The 20,000-nt window shown below is 42.9% G+C and overlaps 2 protein-coding genes and 1 long non-coding RNA gene across 3 annotated transcripts in view; 2 read left to right on the forward strand and 1 right to left on the reverse strand.

The window, feature by feature from the left end:
* Window positions 1-2,518: 2,518 nt before the first annotated feature.
* On the reverse strand, window positions 2,519-9,351 carry LOC121557985 (reduced folate transporter). The gene is made up of 5 exons (XM_045208402.1): window positions 9,215-9,351; window positions 7,654-8,321; window positions 3,817-4,618; window positions 2,673-2,865; window positions 2,519-2,531 (listed from the first exon to the last, which is right to left on the reverse strand). Exons 2-5 carry the CDS (start codon window positions 7,924-7,926, stop codon window positions 2,519-2,521), a joined length of 1,281 nt encoding a protein of 426 aa, XP_045064337.1. The 5' UTR covers window positions 7,927-8,321; window positions 9,215-9,351.
* Window positions 9,352-11,721: 2,370 nt separating this feature from the next.
* On the forward strand, window positions 11,722-13,749 carry LOC121557997. Its single transcript, XR_006657572.1, has 3 exons — window positions 11,722-11,993; window positions 12,121-12,206; window positions 13,068-13,749. It is a non-coding gene; the product is annotated as an uncharacterized LOC121557997 (long non-coding RNA).
* Window positions 13,750-19,360: 5,611 nt separating this feature from the next.
* LOC121557994 (poly(rC)-binding protein 3) overlaps window positions 19,361-20,000 on the forward strand; it is a 29,041-nt gene continuing 28,401 nt past the window's right edge. The window contains exon 1 of the mRNA XM_045208771.1: window positions 19,361-19,460. The gene's annotated coding sequence lies outside the window, so the exon portion shown is untranslated. The remainder of the gene's footprint in view (window positions 19,461-20,000) is intronic.

Raw genomic sequence — 20,000 nt, forward strand, 5'->3', positions numbered from 1 at the left:
TCTGATGAAAGGTGGTTGAAGATTACAATCATTTAGATGATAACCACACAGGGAGGTGATGCCAGACAGTATGCTCCCCATAGTGACTTAGTATAATTATGTTATTGATGCCTAATAATAACATAAAGGCTTAATGAACCAGCAATCCCCTCTGTTTGCCTTGATACGATAATCACACTCTGTGACCCTGTGTCTACAAACACACACACACACACAGCATTTATTAAATGAAGTTCCCCCAAGCCTTAACCACCTACTGACTCATTAACTTAGTCAGCTTTTCTTCTTCGACTAACTCCACCTCGTTAACTCTGTCCCAGGTGCGATCACGTCGTTTGCAGCGGGCTTCGTGAAGATCCGCTGGAACGTGTGGTCTGAGCTGGTGATCGGTGTGATCACGGCTCTGCAGGCTGGCCTGCTGCTCCTCATGGGGACCACCAGCAACATCTGGGTCTGCTATGTGGCCTACTCCTTCTTCAAGGGTTTCTACCAGTTCCTCGTGCCTATCGCCATGTACGTTTTCTTAGGTCCAGTTTTATTTAACATCATTGTATACATATAATGGGATGTGGTGTTTTGGGGATTGTCATGTTCAGATGTGTGCAGTGTATGAATGCATTGTCAAATAGAACTGTCACATGTTTCTTACTTTAGGCTCTACATTTGATCTGCTGACTATTTTTTATTTATTTAACTAGGCAACAAATTCTTATTTACAATGACGGCCTACCAAAAGGCAAAAGGCCTCCTGTGGGGACGGGGTCTGGGATAAAATACTATATATATACAGGTAAAAGTCAGTAAATTAGAATATTTTGAAAAACTTGATTTATTTCAGTAATTGCATTCAAAAGGTGTAACTTGTACATTATATTTATTAATTGCACACAGACTGATGCATTCAAATGTTTATTTCATTTAATTTTGATGATTTGAAGTGGCAACAAATGAAAATCCAAAATTCCGTGTGTCACAAAATTAGAATATTACTTAAGGCTAATACAAAAAATGGATTTTTTAGAAATGTTGGCCAACTGAAAAGTATGAAAATGAAAAATATGAGCATGTACAATACTCAATACTTGGTTGGAGCTCCTTTTGCCTCAATTACTGCATTAATGCGGCGTGGCATGGAGTCGATGAGTTTCTGGCACTGCTCAGGTGTTATGAGAGCCCAGGTTGCTCTGATAGTGGCCTTCAACTCTTCTGCGTTGTTGGGTCTGGCATTCTGCATCTTCCTTTTTCACAATACCCCACAGATTTTCTATGGGGCTAAGGTCAGGGGAGTTGGCTAGCCAATTTAGAACAGAAATACCATGGTCCGTAAACCAGGCACGGGTAGATTTTGCGCTGTGTGCAGGCGCCAAGTCCTGTTGGAACCTGAAATCTCCATCTCCATAGAGCAGGTCAGCAGCAGGAAGCATGAAGTGCTCTAAAACTTGCTGGTAGACGGCTGCGTTGACCCTGGATCTCAGGAAACAGAGTGGACCGACACCAGCAGATGACATGGCACCCCAAACCATCACTGATGGTGGAAACTTTACACTAGACTTCAGGCAACGTGGATCCTGTGCCTCTCCTGTCTTCCTCCAGACTCTGGGACCTCGATTTCCAAAGGAAATGCAAAATTTGCTTTCGTCAGAAAACATGACTTTAGACCACTCAGCAGCAGTCCAGCTCTTTTTTTCCTTAGCCCAGGTGAGACGCTTTTCGCGCTGTTTCTTGGTCAACAGTGGCTTGACACGAGGTATGCGGCAGTTGAAACCCATGTCTTTCAAGCGTCTCTTGGTGGTGGATCTTGAAGCCCTGACTCCAGCAGCTGTCCACTCCTTGTGAATCTCCCCACATTTTTGAATGGGTTTTTTTTCACAATCTTGACTAGGGCGCGGTGATCCCTATCGCTTGTACACTTTTTCTGACCACAGTTTTTCCTTCCCTTTGCCTCTCTATTAATGTGTTTGGACACAGAGCTCTGAGAACAGCCAGCCTCTTCTGCAATAACCTTTTGTGTCTTTCCCTCCTTGTGCAATGTGTCGATGGTCGCCTTTTGGACAGCTGTCAAATCTGAAGTCTTCCCCATGTTTGTGTAGGCTTCAGAACTGGACTGAGAGACCATTTAAAGCCCTTTGCAGGTGTTTTGAGTTAATCAGCTGATTAGTTTGTGGCACCAGGTGTCTTCAAAATGTAACCCTTACACAATATTCTAATTTTGTGACACACGGAATTTTGGATTTTCATTTGTTGCCACTTCAAATCATCAAAATTAAATGAAATAAACATTTGAATGCATCAGTCTGTGTGCAATTAATAAATATAATGTACAAGTTACACCTTTTGAATGCAATTACTGAAATAAATCAAGTTTTTCAAAATATTCTAATTTACTGACTTTTACCTGTATATATATAGTATTTTATCCCAGACCCCGTCCCCACAGGAGGCCTTTTGCCTTTTGGTAGGCCGTCATTGTAAATAAGAATTTGTTGCCTAGTTAAATAAATAAAAAATAGTCAGCAGATCAAATGTAGAGCCTAAAGTAAGAAACATGTGACAGTTCTATTTGACAATGCATTCATACACTGCACACATCTGAACATGACAATCCCCAAAACACCACATCCCATTATATGTATACAATGATGTTAAATAAAACTGGACCTAAGAAAACGTACATGGCGATAGGCACGAGGAACTGGTAGAAACCCTTGAAGAAGGAGTAGGCCACATAGCAGACCCAGATGTTGCTGGTGGTCCCCATGAGGAGCAGCAGGCCAGCCTGCAGAGCCGTGATCACACCGATCACCAGCTCAGACCACACGTTCCAGCGGATCTTCACGAAGCCTGCTGCAAACGACGTGATCGCACCTGGGACAGAGTTAACGAGGTGGAGTTAGTCGAAGAAGAAAAGCTGACTAAGTTAATGAGTCAGTAGGTGGTTAAGGCTTGGGGGAACTTCATTTAATAAATGCTGTGTGTGTGTGTGTGTTTGTAGACACAGGGTCACAGAGTGTGATTATCGTATCAAGGCAAACAGAGGGGATTGCTGGTTCATTAAGCCTTTATGTTATTATTAGGCATCAATAACATAATTATACTAAGTCACTATGGGGAGCATACTGTCTGGCATCACCTCCCTGTGTGGTTATCATCTAAATGATTGTAATCTTCAACCACCTTTCATCAGAACGTGACTGTTTTGTCTGTTATGTTGTGTCACCACATCACATTCTGCTTCATGGGAATTCCTCTTTCTAGATTGATGGGCTTTGTATGTCTCCTGTCCTTGTCAGCTGTTTAGGTGATGTAACTTCAGTCCTAATTAAATCATTGGAGAGGGGTCTGTCTAAAACAGTGTTTCCCAACTCCAGTCCTCCCCAACAGTGCACATTTTTGTAGTGGCCATGGACAAGCACACCCGATTCTACTTGTCAACTAATCATCAAGCCCTTGACAAGTTGAGTCAGGTGAGTTAGCCTGGGGCTACAACAACAATGTGTGCTGTTGGGGGTACTGGAGGACTGGAGATGGGGAACCCTAGTCTAAGACAAACCTTTTGACCTGATGTCATGTGATGCCAGAGAACTCATTGGACTGCATGTTGCCATGGTTCTCTCACTACTACCTCTGCCAACTGCTGTAGGGGTGTTAATATTTTGTACGAATCACTGACTTGGAGAACACAGGCTCCAACCCTGTCAGACAGTAAAAACCCAGGTGAATGCTACACATTGGTTATTAAAACACTTGTATACCTGGCATTGGGGGGGCCTTTGTACCCAGCCTAAAACTAAAACCTAGGGGAAATTGATCCCTCACCCAGTAGTGTGGAGACAGCCTCCACCCCTCCGTTGTAGACGTGTTTGTTCTCCGTGGCGGGGTACACCTTGTTCCACAGGACATGGACGTACAACAGCACCAGGTAGTAGCCAGCCGAGTTGAACACCCACCACAGGCTCCACAGTCTGAGGCTGGGCCTCCGCGGCACGTTCCTCAGCTCCTTCAGCATCTGAATGAACACCGAGTCCCTCCAGGAGGAACCAGAGCTGAGAGGGGCCAGGGAGGGTGTGTCATCTGAACCCAAGCCCCCTTCTCCCTGCTTCATCCTGGCCAGCTCTGACTGCGCTGCAGCCTGCTCCTGGAGGTTCCTCTGGGCAGCGCGGTGGGCCCTGTTGAAGAACAGGGACCTCTTGGGCCAGGGCAGGCAGCATGAGAGAACCAGGCCGAAGGACACCAAGCCCAAGGAGACAGCACTGAGTGTGGCGAAGGAGAGCCTGCCCACGGATATCAGCACCTGACCCAGCACCGAGCTGGTAAACACCCCCATGAGGACGGAAGAGCGCGAGTAGCTGGCCACGCGCTGGTAGAGCTCTGGGGTGACCAGGGAGAAGATATAGGAGGAGTAGGCCACGCGTGCTGCCATGGTGATGCCGTAGAAGAACTCCATGAACTGCATCTCTAAGAGGGAGGAGCCTAGGAGGATGAGGAGCCAGATGGCCACGTGGCTGAGGCTGGAGAGGACCAGGACTGGCTTGTAGCGCAGGACGTCTGTCAGGAGGAAGACTGGCACCAGCACCGCCATGTAGGAGTAGGACAGGATCGGGTTGATCTCATTGGTCACCTGGAGGAATAGAATGGGGGGCATGAGAGAGGGAGACCACATAGAATGGACTGAGAGGGCTACGTGGAATGTAATTCTCGTTGTAAAAAGTTGTTTTAGCTGAAGGCTATATAAATGTGCAGGCAGGTATTCTCAAATTGCATATTTAGGCTAGTTCCCAGTGAATCCTCGAACACTGACAAATGCACATGCCTCATATGCTGTTTAGAATCACCTTTTGCCAATGCAACAACGTTAATCTCCCTCTACAGGAAATGAGGGGAGCAAAAACCTTCACTGATCCCCTTCATTTGAACTAAGACTACATTGTATGCTAGGACACCTTCCAATGAGTCTGCAGACTTCAGGCCATTAGGTTCATTAGTTGACACTGAGCCAGACAAGCCTACAGTAACCAATCAGAAAAAGAGACTCTGACCTATTTTGTAGGAATGTGAACTTTGACCATACTGAGGAGGGGTTACCGCACTCACACTGTGATTGCCTTATTACAGTCCAGTGGGTTCCATGACTAAGGAACACTGGAAAATAATAACTGGCACTTTGTTTCAATTACATTGGGATTGAGAGGTTGTTGTTCAAGCTCCAAGTATGAATTCAGTGTCAGCTGATACAGCTTATATCAGGGTTGTCATACAAGGCTATAGCCTACATCGTAGGAAATTACCTTGCAGCTGCTTCCTATCAAACGGTGCAGTTCCTACTCCTCGCTGTTAGATTCACTGTAAGTTTACATGCTATTCTGTTAGGTCAATGCAGTCAACCAATCGCTCCAAACAAGAACGATGCCGCTTTCCACTTTGCTTCTTAATAGTGATGGGGAAAAAATCAAAACCGTTACATACAGGGATATTATTTTTTACTATACAGCACCAGTCAAAAGTTTGGACACACCTACTCATTCAAGGGTTTTTCTTTATTTTTACTATTTTCTACATTGTAGAATAATAGTGAAGACATCAAAACTATGAAATAACACATATGGAATCATATAGTTACCAAAAAAGTGTTTAACAAATCAAAATATATTTTAGATTCTTCAAAGTAGCCACCCTTTGCCTTGATGACAGCTTTGCACACTCTTGGCATTCTCTCAACCAGCTTCACCTGGAATGCTTTTCCAATAGTCTTGAAGGAGTTCCCACATATGCTGAGCATTTGTTGGCTGCTTTTCCTTCACTCTCCGGTCCAACATCTCAATTGGGTTGAGTTCTGGTGATTGTGGAGGCCAGGTCATCTGATGCAGCACTCCATCACTCTCCTTCTTGGTCAAATAGCCCTTACACAGCCTGGAGATGTGTTGGGTCATTGTCCTGTTGAAAGACAAATGATAGTCCTACTAAGCGGAAACCAGATGGGATGGCGTATCGCTGCAGAATGCTGTGGTAGCCATGCTGGTTAAGTGTGCCTTGAATTCTAAATAAATCACAGACAGTGTCACCAGCAAAGCACCCCCACACCATAACACATCCTCCTCCATGCTTCACGGTGGGAACTACACATGCGGAGATCATCCGTTTACCTACTCTGCGTCTCACAAAGACACGTCAGTTGGAACCAGAAATCTCAAATTTGGACTCATCAGACCAAAGGACAGATTTCCACCGGTCTAATGTCCATTGCTCATGTTTCTTGGCCCAAGAAAGTATCTTCTTCTTATTGGTGTCCTTTAGTAGTGGTTTCTTTGCAGCAATTCGACCATGAAGGCCTGATTCACGCAGTCTCCTCTAAACAGTTGCTGTTGAGATGTGTGTGTTACTTGAACTCTGTGAAGCATTTATTTGGGCTGCAATTTCTGAAGCTGGTAACTCTAATGAACTTATCCTCTGCAGCAGAGGTAACTCTGAGTCTTTCTTTCCTGTGGCGGTCCTCATGACGCCAGTTTCATCATAGCGCTTGATGGTTTTTGCGACTGCACTTGAAGAAACGTTCAAAGTTCTTGACATTTTCCGTATTGACTGACCTTCATGTCTTAAAGTAATGATGGACTGTCGTTTCTCTTTGCTTATTTTAGGGCTATCTTCTGTATACCACCCCTAGCTTGTCACAACACAACTGATTGGCTCAAATGCATTAAGGAGGAAAGAAATGCCACAAATTAACTTTTAACAAGGCACACCTGTTAATTGAAATGCATTCCAGGTAACTACTTCATGAAGCTGGTTGAGAGAATGCCAAGAGTGTGCAAAGCTGTCATCAAGGCAAAAGGTGGTTACTTTGAAGAATCTCAAATATAAAATATATTTTGATTTGTTAAACACTTTTTGGGTTACTACATTATTCCATGTGTTATTTCATAGTTTTGATGTCTTCACTATTATTCTACAATAGTAAAAAAAAAACTGGAATGAGGAGGTGTGTCCAAACTTTTGACTGGTACTGTATATCATATCGTTTTGACAATATGGCCCCAAAAACATTGCACTAGTTGGCTGTACCTGCACCAAAATTCCAGTATTTTTCCTTCATAGCATGTTCTATTTTTTAAATAGAGAGACTATTTGTTTTCAGCACTTTTATTTCCATGACTGATCAAAACTCGTTTTCTCATGGCTCTCTCTTGTCCCTCTGCAGCAGACATATGGTGAGCAATATGTTTGGAACATCGAATCATAATGAAATCAGAGTATCGAATCGCAATACATATAGAATCCTGAGAACCGCAATACATATCGTATCAGCACCTAAGTATGATGATAACGTTGTATCTTGAGGTCCCTGCCAATTCCCAGCCCTACTTTTTAATATAAGTTATTCAATTTCTATGATTCCAACAGTTCACCCTAGTATTTTGATCTTTAACATCAAATCACAACATTTGGTAAGAAAAAGATAATCTCAATGGGATTTTTCGCCCACATTGTGCAGCCTTACTTCCTACACATCTACCCACCCTTACAAACTGTGGTTAACTTAAGACACACACACGGATAGTTGCATACACACACCGACCACACACATTGCACTCTTAAGCAAAAAAACACACCACACCAACATTACACGCTGTTATAGGGGGATGGCTGTGCATCACTGACCTGTTCCCTGGTGAAGTTCTTCTCCGTGCTGAGCAGGTTTGGTGTTATAAAGGGCTCCCCAGGCTTCAGCTGCACCATAAACCCATAGAAACACAGGAACACCACCGACAACTCCCAGGTCCGGGCTGTCTTGGTCTGGCCGTCTGAGGGGTCCTCAGGTGGGGGAAGAGCCATCTCAGGGTCAGGCTCTCCAGGGGCGGTCTCCTTCAGGTCCAGTTTAGCCTCTTCCTCCACAGCCCTGTCCCCACTCACCATAGCGTCTTTGTCCACCATGGCAGTGGCCTGACAGTGGACACTGGAGTCCCAAGTCTACCTCTGACAGTATCAAATTACTAAGTGGTACGCTATAGTGAAGAGGCTTGCTATAGGAATTTTCATAGAAATCAGAGAGTAGGGCCTAAACCTCAAATTCAGGGTTTCTACGCAGACAATGAGTAAAGATTCCTGTTAGCACTCTTCCCTTACAAGTTCCACAAAGGATCCAGTGTTAAACATTACAGAGGGGGTGAGGGGGAAACCTTTCACAATGACGAACATGGAGTTAAAGTGCTAGCTGCAGCCATTTTCATACTGTATGTATGAGAGAATGTCAACCTTTGCTCCATTCCATGGATTGACAATGATTGAAAGCAAGTTAGTTTACAGCTAGACCTCCGGTCATTGTGAACCTGTAAAAGACAAGAATGTTTGCAAATAGTCATGCAAAGTCTATTTTCTGACAGAGTGCTGTATTCTTCATTATCTTGTGGGATGGTGCTCAACCGAAAGCTGTCATTTCCGGGCAGGGACATCAAATCACACTTATTATAGTAACAACGATGGTAAACAACGACCCTAACAGATCTGAGCTGTCAGGTCACACGTATTCCAAAATACATTTTGAATCGCAACAAAAAAAAGGGAATGGGTGCAGTCAGTGCATTACATAACTTTGTTATTCTCTGTTGGACTGATTTAACTTAGGGGGTTGACACATTCCAAAAATAGATTCATAACGAACGACTTTTGTTACGTCTATCTTTTGACCAGCTATTGCATTGAAGTTTACCAGTTAGATAGCGTTGTAATTGTAATGCTGCATTCATGTGAGACCAGACATACTTTAAGAAGTAATCGCTAAATTGTCTTTGGTGAAATAGGGGTGCAACTTCTGCACGCATGGCTGGCACGAGCCATATTCAATGTTAGCTAACTAGTTAACGTTAGCTAACCAGATTCCAGTCTGGAATACCGAACGTTAGTTAACTAGCAAGCTACATGCTAATGCAGCCAGCTCAACCAAAGGTAGCTAAGCGTGTCTGGCAGAGGTAGCTAAGCTTGTTTTGATAAACCCCTTGCTAGTGAACAATGTCAGAGAGCTAGCTACAGCTAACGTAAACTAGCCTAGACAATTTAGCTAACCGTCTACAGTAGCTGATATTAGCTAGCTAATGTTAGCTTCATCATGCGAGTTAATATTATCTTATTGCAGGGAAACATTGCTGAACTTGACACCAATAATTGGTTTTAAACAATGTACATAGAACTTTATACATTGACAAGGAAAGTATGTAAATCCTACCTCTAATTTCTCCCTCAACTGAACTCGTGTGCGCGCTGTTGTTCAATGAATGCATTTCAGACAGCCGAGCAGCTGAGGCTGTGAGAATTTCCAAGTAACTATGGGGACTGTAGTTTCTGTTGATTGAACGGGGATAATCCAAAATGGACCTAAAAAGGTATTTCATAAATTAACATTAATATATTACTCAATGATCAATACTTTCACTAGTTTTAATATCAATGGCTAATAGGCTACATACTATATCTCAACATATTAGGACATAATATCACATATCACATGAGCAAGCAACTGAACATTGCCCCATCGATAATTATTGGACGTGACCCGTCGCGCGCGCTGTAAAAGTGAGGTAGCTCTATTATCCTGGCCCGGGTTGAACCGGGCAATGGCCCATCATGCCATCGGGGGAAAGCGGGGAGGGAGGAGCGCCCTTCTCAAATCAAACAGCAATCTGCGCCACGGTCATATTGTCAACAAGGCAGCTAGGTGTAGGCCAATCGTGCCGAAACATACAACATCTCTTTTCCATAAAATAAATGTTTGAATGTTCAAACTAGCTTTCAATATCAAAAGCAATCACTTTTGCACAGAATCCGACTCATCACTCTACATGCTTAATTACGTCAATTTTGTTTCGATCCGGCTCAGGCAGCCCTGTTCCAAAATTAATGCAATCACGTACCAAACTCCTCCCACCTGGGTAACTTGGGCCAGATAAACGAACCCCCTCAGTGGAGAGTAAGCTATTGGTCAGCGATACAACGTAACTGAATAAATTAACGTTATTATAGGATGAGGGGAAAAACGTATGAGAATGTTTATAAACTTTTTTTTCGCATCACGTGTGAGCTTTTATATACACATGTGGAATATTGTCTAGAAGTATGAATATGCTTGAAAACGCCTCATAAACAAACTTTAGCAACATTTGCAATCTGAGTTTGACCTTTGGTGCTATAAATGAGGGCATAGCAATGGAGTGGTGACTGACGCTCTCCAGTGCTCATGTCACATAAACCTATCGTGCATAGGCCTACTTTTCAAACTGGATTATTTTATGGGATTTGGTAGGGTATTTATAACATGCTTACTACACGTATAAATAGGTCTCCAAGTATGGCATGACAATTTGATTATCATGTGGTTGGTTTTAAGTAAAAAACACTCTCAGGCTACATGGAGAGAATTAGTCCATTGTCACAGCACTTTCAATGTAATGTGATTTAGCCAGTCATGAGATATCTTCTGTGCCCTCAATAGAACCCAATAACATATCTCTGGGGATTTGGTTGTCATGCAGTTATCCTAAGGCAGTCCAACAATCGAAAACACATGTATTCACGTTTCTCTCCTTAACAGTGTGCCTTGATTTCATGGACATCCAACCTTTCCTTTTCTAACCAAGACCTGTCTGCGTCTAGTGCTGTTTCCCAGATGAAACACTTCCTTCTGTGTCACCTCCTTTGAGACCCAGACCCTAATGTGAAAGGATACCATGTGTGCATACGGTGCCGGCCATTCCGCTATATCACTTTCACCCATTAATGTATTCTGTACTTTCAACTATGAACTATCCATCTCTTTCAGATCAATGGTCATAAGTAATCGGACAGATAGGGAAATAAGTCTTAGGATATAATATCCACAATATTTTCCTGTTACCTTGGTTTGATTGTGGCAATATCCTGTATATTATTCACATCGACACACACTCATTAAATCTCAGCTGGTAAACCGTGCCTATATTTCCCTTCTGTGCCCATCTTTCCCCTCCCATTTTCTATGAATCTTTTATAGCCATCTCCTGCCCAGTCTAGAGGTACTTCCTCTGCAGTACAGCCTGTCAACAGTGTAGCCAGCTCCTGCCCAGTATAGAGGAGGTTCATCCTCTACAGCACATCCTGTCAGCGGTGTTTTATGAGAGGGCTGAAATACTGCTGAATCAGAGGTCTCACCTCTCCTCCCTCTTTAACGATCAACTCTGTATGTGTGTATGCATGCATTTCTGTGTGTGTGTCAGTGTGTGCACGACTGCGCGTGTTCTGTTTTCAGAAATAATGCAACATGTCATGAGTAACCTCCTTTAAGACGGTAGCCGTACATGAGAATGACTTTAGCATGCAGTACAGTACCTGACTGGATGTCAGCTAGTGTTGTAGTGGAGCATACAACCTATTGTGGTATCACACTGGTTTAGGTGCATCAGAATCTAATCACTCTAATGTGTCCCAGGTCAGGGTCTTAAATCACTCATACAGGCTAAGTGCACCTTCCTAAATCTGTCCTTAAGAGAGAGGGAGGTTCTAAGAGTCCAAAGGCAATTACTTTGATTGGTAGGATGAGTCATTGCACTTATTGGCCCTGCCTTCAATGTCTCTCATTGGTCGCACAGTTTTACAGCTGCCTCTTATTGGGCCAGTAGGAGAGAGTGGGCCGGGTCTTACTTTTGCTCTCTGTGTTTAAGTGTCTGTGAATGGATAACACACTCTCTCTCCCATCCTGGGAGTAACTGCTTGTGTTAGTTCCTGCCTGTAGGCTGTGTGAGTGTGTGTTTGGGAGTGTATGTGAAAGAGAGAGAGAAAGGGAGAGAGTAGCATTTACGTTTCACCTCCCTGTCTCCCTGTTCCCTGTCATTCCACTCCTCTCTTCTCCTCCCTCGTTCCCTCTCCTGGACTACCCCATTGGGACCTACCCAGACCCCTTCCCTGCCTGGACCCTCTACTCTCCATCCCTTTGACTCTCCTCATCTCTCCATCCCTCCCTCTCCCGGGTCAAGGTAAGCACCACTCTTTCCTATTCAGAAAGGGACTTTATCTATCTTCCTCTCATTTCCTTCCCAACGTCTAATGAATTACAACCCTGGATAAGTTTACACCATATTGCTGTTTTCTAATCAAGCGCAGTCAGGTCAGAGATATTCAAGACAGTTGGCATGCATACAGCCAGTGATCCTGAGAAGCTTTCTTCCTCCTTGCAGACCATGGCTCTGGTGAGTCTGCTCAGAGGGAGGCAGGGAGGGAGAGAAAGAAGCAGGGGATTCAAATCAGCCAGCAAGGCCACATGGATTTCATCTACCCAGACTAAGCTCGGTCTTAATGAGCTCCCTTATCTCTCCCCTCTTTAAAACATTGGCATACTGCTCTCTGGGTATGGCAGTGTCACCTCATTTGAAAGTTTAAAATAACATGTAAATTCATGCCTGGGTGCAGTGGTGTACCAGGCTGAGTCATGTTTTGTTGATCTTTTAGGCTGTTGTTGTCATAGGCTTTGACCTAATTAGCCCACAGATGCTTCAACAATAGCTACAACACAGTGTTCCTGTTTCCCCTCTTAGAAATGCATTGTCTCCTGTACTGTGGAGGTTGTGGGAGCACCATTAGCTAGCAAATGGCATTATGTTGTAAACAGGATAATTGCTTTACCAGATAGTGTAATTATCTGCTAAATTGAATCACAGCCATGGCCTCACGGCGTTCCCAACAGTAAATAGGGCATGCCGACTGGTCCTGATGATGGACAGGATGTGCTCTGCTGGCTATCTGTTTGGACTTCCTGTTTTGAATCTAGTTTGGAGGGAGGGCTGGGTGTGTTGATGTAGTCTCTCAAATCAATATTGTTCTGCAGACAAAACGACTGCTTTTACTAGCTAGTATGAACTAGCAGATTGTAACTACTATAGCCTGCATGTGATACCGGTTTGTTGGGGTCATCTTGACCAATTTCAAACATATATCAACTGATGATGATTATACAACTATTCTCATGGTGTCTTGTTATATAAGATGCATAGCTATTTGTACTAGAAACAAACAGAGTAAAATAAATGTTGCATTTTTCTTCTTCTCACAAGCTTCACGTCTTTGTTAACAATCCAACGACTGTTGTCTGGAATAAGAACAGAAGAATGTGGTCTCTATAGCTTGAAAAGTGGAGAGATAAAACGAAATCCCCCCACATAAAGATAAGTTGAAAAATACCCATTCATTAGTACTTATAGGCATCTGGCATGTGACGGTACAGAGCTTATAAAGATTGTTGGTTATAATGTTATTAACGTTGTATTCTTGACATCTCAGTAACCCTCTGTCTGTACAGTATGACACTTTGCTGCAGAGATCAAAAGGCTTTAAAGAACCACTTTGGCTTTGCATAATGGGTCCAGAACCTGCCATTCAGGCAATACTGTGCCTTATTGTTCCATTGTCAACCTCTCAATAGGATGAATGAATGTTTTGTACTGAGTGTGTGAAATGCAGCTCAATAATGTGACATTTATTGAAAACATAAGAATAGTTAAATTGGCAAAATAACTCTCTGAAGTGGGCACGTGTTTGCAGTGGAGCCATATTATGTTGTAATCTATTTTCAGTATCTGCTCTATGCATCGATAGTACTGTAGCTCTGAAACATACCTGCTGTGTACATGCCTCAGGTTTTTGGCAGTTCCATATACTCCCATATGGCTCCTCAACAAGGAGCTGACATGAGCTGTGTTTATCAGGTGTAAGGAGGAAAAGTGACGATGGCTTATAAAACGCAGGGCCCCAAATGGAACAGAAAACGCAGCCGTATGGAATTTGGAGGACATTGGACAGATTTCACGTGTAAGTGTGTGTGTGTGAATGTGTGAATGTGTGAATGCGTGCTAGCACCTGCTTGTGTACAGTAGGATGGCATGTTGATAAATGTGTATTGTCCTGTCGACAATCCTGAAGGACTTTACTTACCCATTGATGGACATTAGGGATGATGCAGTAGCTTTCCATTACCACACCTCTGTGTTCAATAGGCTCATTAGTCTGTATTATATTCTAAGTCTCCTCCTGCATCCCTTTGCACCATAACTCATAACAGGATGTAGTGTAAGTGATACTCAGGCCTGAGAGAGAAACCTGAGTCCGTCCTCTCACTGTTCACTGGCCACACAGAGGAGAGTTATGGCCTGGGAAATATAGAGCTTTTTGTCTCAGAGAAAAACAATCTCTCTCTCGCTCTATTTTTCTCTCTCTCTCGCTCTATTTCTCTCTCTCTCTCTCTCTCTCTCTCTCTCTCTCTCTCTCTCTCTCTCTCTCTCTCTCTCTCTCTCTCTCTCTCTCTCTCTCTCTCTCTCTCTCTCTCTCTCTCTCTCTCTCTCAATTCAATTCAATTCAATTTAATTTAATTTAATTTAAGGGCTTTATTGGCATGGGAAACGTATGTTAACATTGCCAAAGCAAGTGAAGTAGATAGTAAACAAAAGTGAGTGAAATAAACAATAAATATTAACAGTAAACATTACACTCAGAAGTTCTCTAAGAATAAAGACATTTCAAATGTCATATTATGTATAACAATCTCTCTCTCGCTCTGTCTTTCTCTCTCTGTCTTTCTCCATCTTTCTCTCTCTCCATCTTTCTCTCTCTCTCTCTCTCTCTCTCTCTCTCTCTCTCTCTCTCTCTCTGTCTCTCACTTTGTCTTTCTCTCTCTGTCTTTCTCCATCTTTCTCTCTCTCCATCTTTCTCTCTCTCTCTCTCTCTCTCTCTCTCTGTCTCTCACTTTGTCTTTCTCTCTCTGTCTCTCACTTTGTCTCTCTGTCTCTGTCTCTGTCTCTGTCTCTCTCTCTGTCTCTCTCTCTCTCTCTCTCTCTCTCTCTCTCTCTCTCTCTCTCTCTCTCTCTCTCTCTCTCTCTCTCTCTCTCTCTCTCTCTCTCTCTCAATTCAATTCAATTTAAGGGCTTTATTGGCATGGGAAACAAATCCCAAAGCAAGTGAAATGGATAAACAAAAGTGAAATAAACAATAAAAAGTGAACAGTAAATATTACACTCACACAGGTTCCAAAAGAATAAAGACATTTCAAATGTAATATTGTGTCTATATACAGTGTTGTAACGATGTGCAAATAGTTAAAGTAAAAAAGTAAAAATAAATAAACATACATTTACAATGGTGTTTGTTCTTCACTGGTTGCCCTTTTCTTGTGGCAACAGGTCACAAATTGTGCTGCTGTGATGGCACACTGTGGTATTTCACCCAATAGATATGGTAGTTTATCAAATTTGGATTTGTTTTCAAATTCTTTGTGGGTCTGTGTAATCTGAGGGAAATATGTGTCTCTAATATGGTCATACATTTGGCAGGAGGTTAGGAAGTGCAGCTCAGTTTCCACCTCATTTTGTGGACAGTGTGCACATGCCTGTCTTCTCTTGAGAGCCAGGTCTGCCTACGGCTGCCTTTTTCAATAGCAAGGCTATGCTCACTGAGTCTGTTCATAGTCAAAGCTTTCCTTAATTTTGGGTCAGTTCATTCTTTCCAATGTGTCAAGTAATTATATACAGTGGGGAGAACAAGTATTTGATACACTGCCGATTTTGCAGGTTTTCCTACTTACAAAGCATGTAGAGGTCTGTAATTTTTATCATAGGTACACTTCAACTGTGAGAGACGGAATGTAAAACAAAAATCCAGAAAATCACATTGTATGATTTTTAAGTAATTAATTTGCATTTTATTGCATGACAAAAGAATTCCGGCTCTCACAGACCTGTTAGTTTTTCTTTAAGAAGCCCTCCTGTTCTCCACTCATTACCTGTATTAACTGCACCTGTTTGAACTCGTTACCTGTATAAAAGACACCTGTCTACACACTCAATCAAACAGACTCCAACCTCTCCACAATGGCCAAGACCAGAGAGCTGTGTAAGGACATCAGGGATACAATTGTAGACCTGCACAAGGCTGGGATGGGCTAAAGGACAATAGGCAAGCAGCTTGGTGAGAAGGCAACAACTGTTGGCGCAATTATTAGAAAATGGAAGAAGTTCAAGATGACGGTCAATCACCCTCGGTCTGGGGCTCCATGCAAGATCTCACCTCGTGGGGCATCAATGATCATGAGGAAGGTGAGGGATCAGCCCAGAACTACATGGCAGGACCTGGTCAATGACCTGAAGAGAGCTGGGACCACAGTCTCAAAGAAAACCATTAGTAACACACTACGCCATCATGGATTAAAATCCTGCAGCGCACGCAAGGTCCCCCTGCTCAAGCCAGCGCATGTCCAGGCCCGTCTGAAGTTGGCCAATGACCATCTGGATGATCAAGGGGAGGAATGGGAGAAGGTCATGTGGTCTGATGAGACAAAAATAGAGCTTTTTGGTCTAAACTCCACTCGCCGTGTTTGGAGGAAGAAGAAGGATGAGTACAACCCCAAGAACACCATCCCAAACGTGAAGCATGGAGGTGGAAACATCATTCTTTGGGGATGCTTTTCTGCAAAGGGGACAGGACGACTGCACCGTATTGAGGGGAGGATGGATGGGGCCATGTATCGCGAGATCTTGGCCAACAACCTCCTTCCCTCAGTAAGAGCATTGAAGATGGGTCGTGGCTGGGTCTTCCAGCATGACAACGACCCGAAACACACAGCCAGGGCAACTAAGGAGTGGCTCCGTAAGAAGCATCTCAAGGTCCTGGAGTGGCCTATCCAGTCTCCAGACCTGAACCCAATAGAAAATCTTTGGAGGGAGCTGAAAGTCCATATTGCCCAGCGACAGCCCCCGAAACCTGAAGGATCTGGAGAAGGTCTGTATGGTGGAGTGGGCCAAAATCCCTGCTGCAGTGTGTGCAAACCTGGTCAACACCTACAGGAAACGTATGATCTCTGTAATTGCAAACAAAGGTTTCTGTACCAAATATTAAGTTCTGCTTTTCTGATGTATCAAATACTTATAACATGCAATAAAATGCAAATTAATTACTTAAAAATCATACAATGTGATTTTCTGGATTTTTGTTTTACATTCCGTCTCTCACAGTTGAAGTGTACCTATGATAAAAAACATGTTGATAAATGTGTATTGTCCTGTCGACAATCCTGAAGGACTTTACTTACCCATTGATGGACATTAGGGATGATGCAGTAGCTTTCCATTACCACACCTCTGTGTTCAATAGGCTCATTAGTCTGTATTATATTCTAAGTCTCCTCCTGCATCCCTTTGCACCATAACTCATAACAGGATGTAGTGTAAGTGATACTCAGGCCTGAGAGAGAAACCTGAGTCCGTCCTCTCACTGTTCACTGGCCACACAGAGGAGAGTTATGGCCTGGGAAATATAGAGCTTTTTGTCTCAGAGAAAAACAATCTCTCTCTCGCTCTATTTTTCTCTCTCTCTCGCTCTATTTCTCTCTCTCTCTCTCTCTCTCTGTCTCTCTCTCTTTCACTCTCGCTCTCCCTCCCTCCATGTTGGCAAGTAACCTGGTTTGACAACCATCAGTTAGTTTTAAGATGTTGAGGAGAGGATTATAGACGGCTCACTGTGAGCTCACTGCTTTCTCTAGACACATTTCCACTTAATGAAATGAGAGTTTTAAGCGTCTGCAGGTGCTGCACACAGAGTTGAAAGAGCAACTGACGATTGTCACTGCAGCTTCTTACAGTAAGCCGAGATACTCTTCCTGATCTCTCTCTCTCTCTCCTTTGTGAAGGAGGGGGTGAAGATGAGTACAAAGCATAGAATAGTCAGGGGATGACGATGTGTAAAACGTCATTTGTCTTCATCTAATCCATGATACTGTTTTGTCATGTGTCTATTCAAGCATTGTCTGTCCCTGTTTGGTACACAAGCATTTCTGGAGAGAATGGATTGTCTCGCCCTCTCTGTTGACATACACATGGCAAAGTCGTTGTTGAAACAACCTTGTGCAAACCATCTGCACTTCCAGGTTAGCTACAGTACATATTAACTATATACACACATATAGATGTAGAATAGGATCAGAGGCGAAGGCAGAAATCTCAGCACTCTCCTTGAGCTGTTGTATTTCTCACTGTATTATAGAATTAGCTCAGTAGACTGGAACAGGGCCTCAGACTGATATGGAAATCAAGTTATACACACTATTCAGTCTTATGGAACTCAATCTCATTTCAAAGCATTGCATTTTGGTTGGTACTGCAGCCCTTGTGACTGTTGTTGTCAGAAACACCTGGAGGTTTTAACGGGGTAAAGTTACACATACTAACTGCCATAATTATGGTACTTAAACCAATATGGTTATTATCATCACTAATATACTCTTACTAGTGGCCTTTATGGTGTTGATGTCAAAGCGACATACAATTAGAGAGCGATGATATTTCACTCAGCAAGATGTTAAAAGGGGGAGAAAATGGAGGAATGAACTAAAGAGGTAGAGGATTAATTTAAAGGGGCAATCCACAGTTGAAATAATAACGTGATATCCCCGCTTCTGTTTTGGTAAAAAGCTGAGGAATGTGCCTGGAGAAATGTTACCTCTTTCAAATTCATAGACAGAGCTTTGGATGCAAGGACCGACCATCCAAGTTATCAAAATTATAGTTTTAATCATGTTTTGATGCTATACAGTGTTTGTTTACATTTACAATATTTACAAACATTTGAGTAAAACAAGTTTTTATTTTGGGGTTCTGATGGAGTATGACAGTTGAATTAAACACATAAGGCATTTATACATTATATTCTTCAAGAATAAATGGGTATATATCATTAATTTACAAGTCCAAAAATGGATGTAGCAACTGCAGATTTCCCCTTTAAGGTGGTGAAAATTTGAAGGGGCAGAGGACAACCCTGGATTTCCTTTTAGAACTCATAAAATATGAAACAGTCTGATTCATCCTGGTAGCCTTTGCTAAGGAGCTTTCTGATGTAATAGAATATTGCAGTCTGAGCATTTCTGCTCTCAGTCCAACAGTGAGTTGTATTTGGATACAGCGACCAACAGAGGGCACTGTTATCATGTTGAACCAGCAGCCACAGTGGTAAAATGACTACTTTCCTCTGGCAGGCCAAGCACATAGCACACACACGACTTGTCCTAAACCACCCTCAAAGAGGCAGGTTATCATTGCGTAATGTGCCATTGATGTTGACGACATCTGCTGACCTCCCACTGTCTAGCCGGCTGTCTAATCAAGATCCAGAGACAATGTAATCATCTATATTATGGTCAATTCTATCTAAAGCGCTTCAGTGACAACAGGGGGTCCAATAGGGGAAATCAGAAATAATCATGGAAAAGCAATTGATTGGGATAGTCATTGTTCAATAAAAACTCACATTTAACCCCTGCCTGCAAAGGTTTTACTCTTTCTCTAGTCTCCAGGTGTATCAGAAGTGGAGAGGTGGAATCTTTCATGGTATTCTGGAATGTGGGATAAGACATGGTCCCATGACATGGAGGAGAACAGCAAGGAGATTTCCTGGACCCCTCTTTGGTAAGAACAGCATGATCTTCTGACATTACCCATTAGGCTGATAATCAACACACACACACACATACACACACACACACACACACACACACACACACACACACACACACACACACACACACACACACACACACACACACAAACAAACACACACACACACACACACACACACACACATACACATACACATACACACACACACACACACACACACACACACACAGACACGAATACACACAAACACTTTTTCACACAATATCAGGATGCTGTTGTTTTCAGCTGCAGTGGAAGAGAATGCTACTAATTTGAGTTTCCGTTGAGTTTACTAATAATGAAAGCCAGTTCAGCGTACACTAACAGTGTAGGTCCACATATGGTGTTTGTGCTGCCTTTTAGCTAGGGGCGGATTGACCATCTGGCATTTCGGGCAAATGCCAGATGGGCTGGTTCAGTTTTAGCCCAGTGGGCCTGTCTAGCTTGGGTTTGTTGCGCAAAATGATCTTTATCTGGATAATATTTGGGACCTCAAGGAATAAAATGGGT

Source organism: Coregonus clupeaformis, chromosome 28, assembly GCF_020615455.1.
Source record: "Coregonus clupeaformis isolate EN_2021a chromosome 28, ASM2061545v1, whole genome shotgun sequence".
Taxonomy (NCBI): Eukaryota; Metazoa; Chordata; class Actinopteri; order Salmoniformes; family Salmonidae; genus Coregonus; species Coregonus clupeaformis.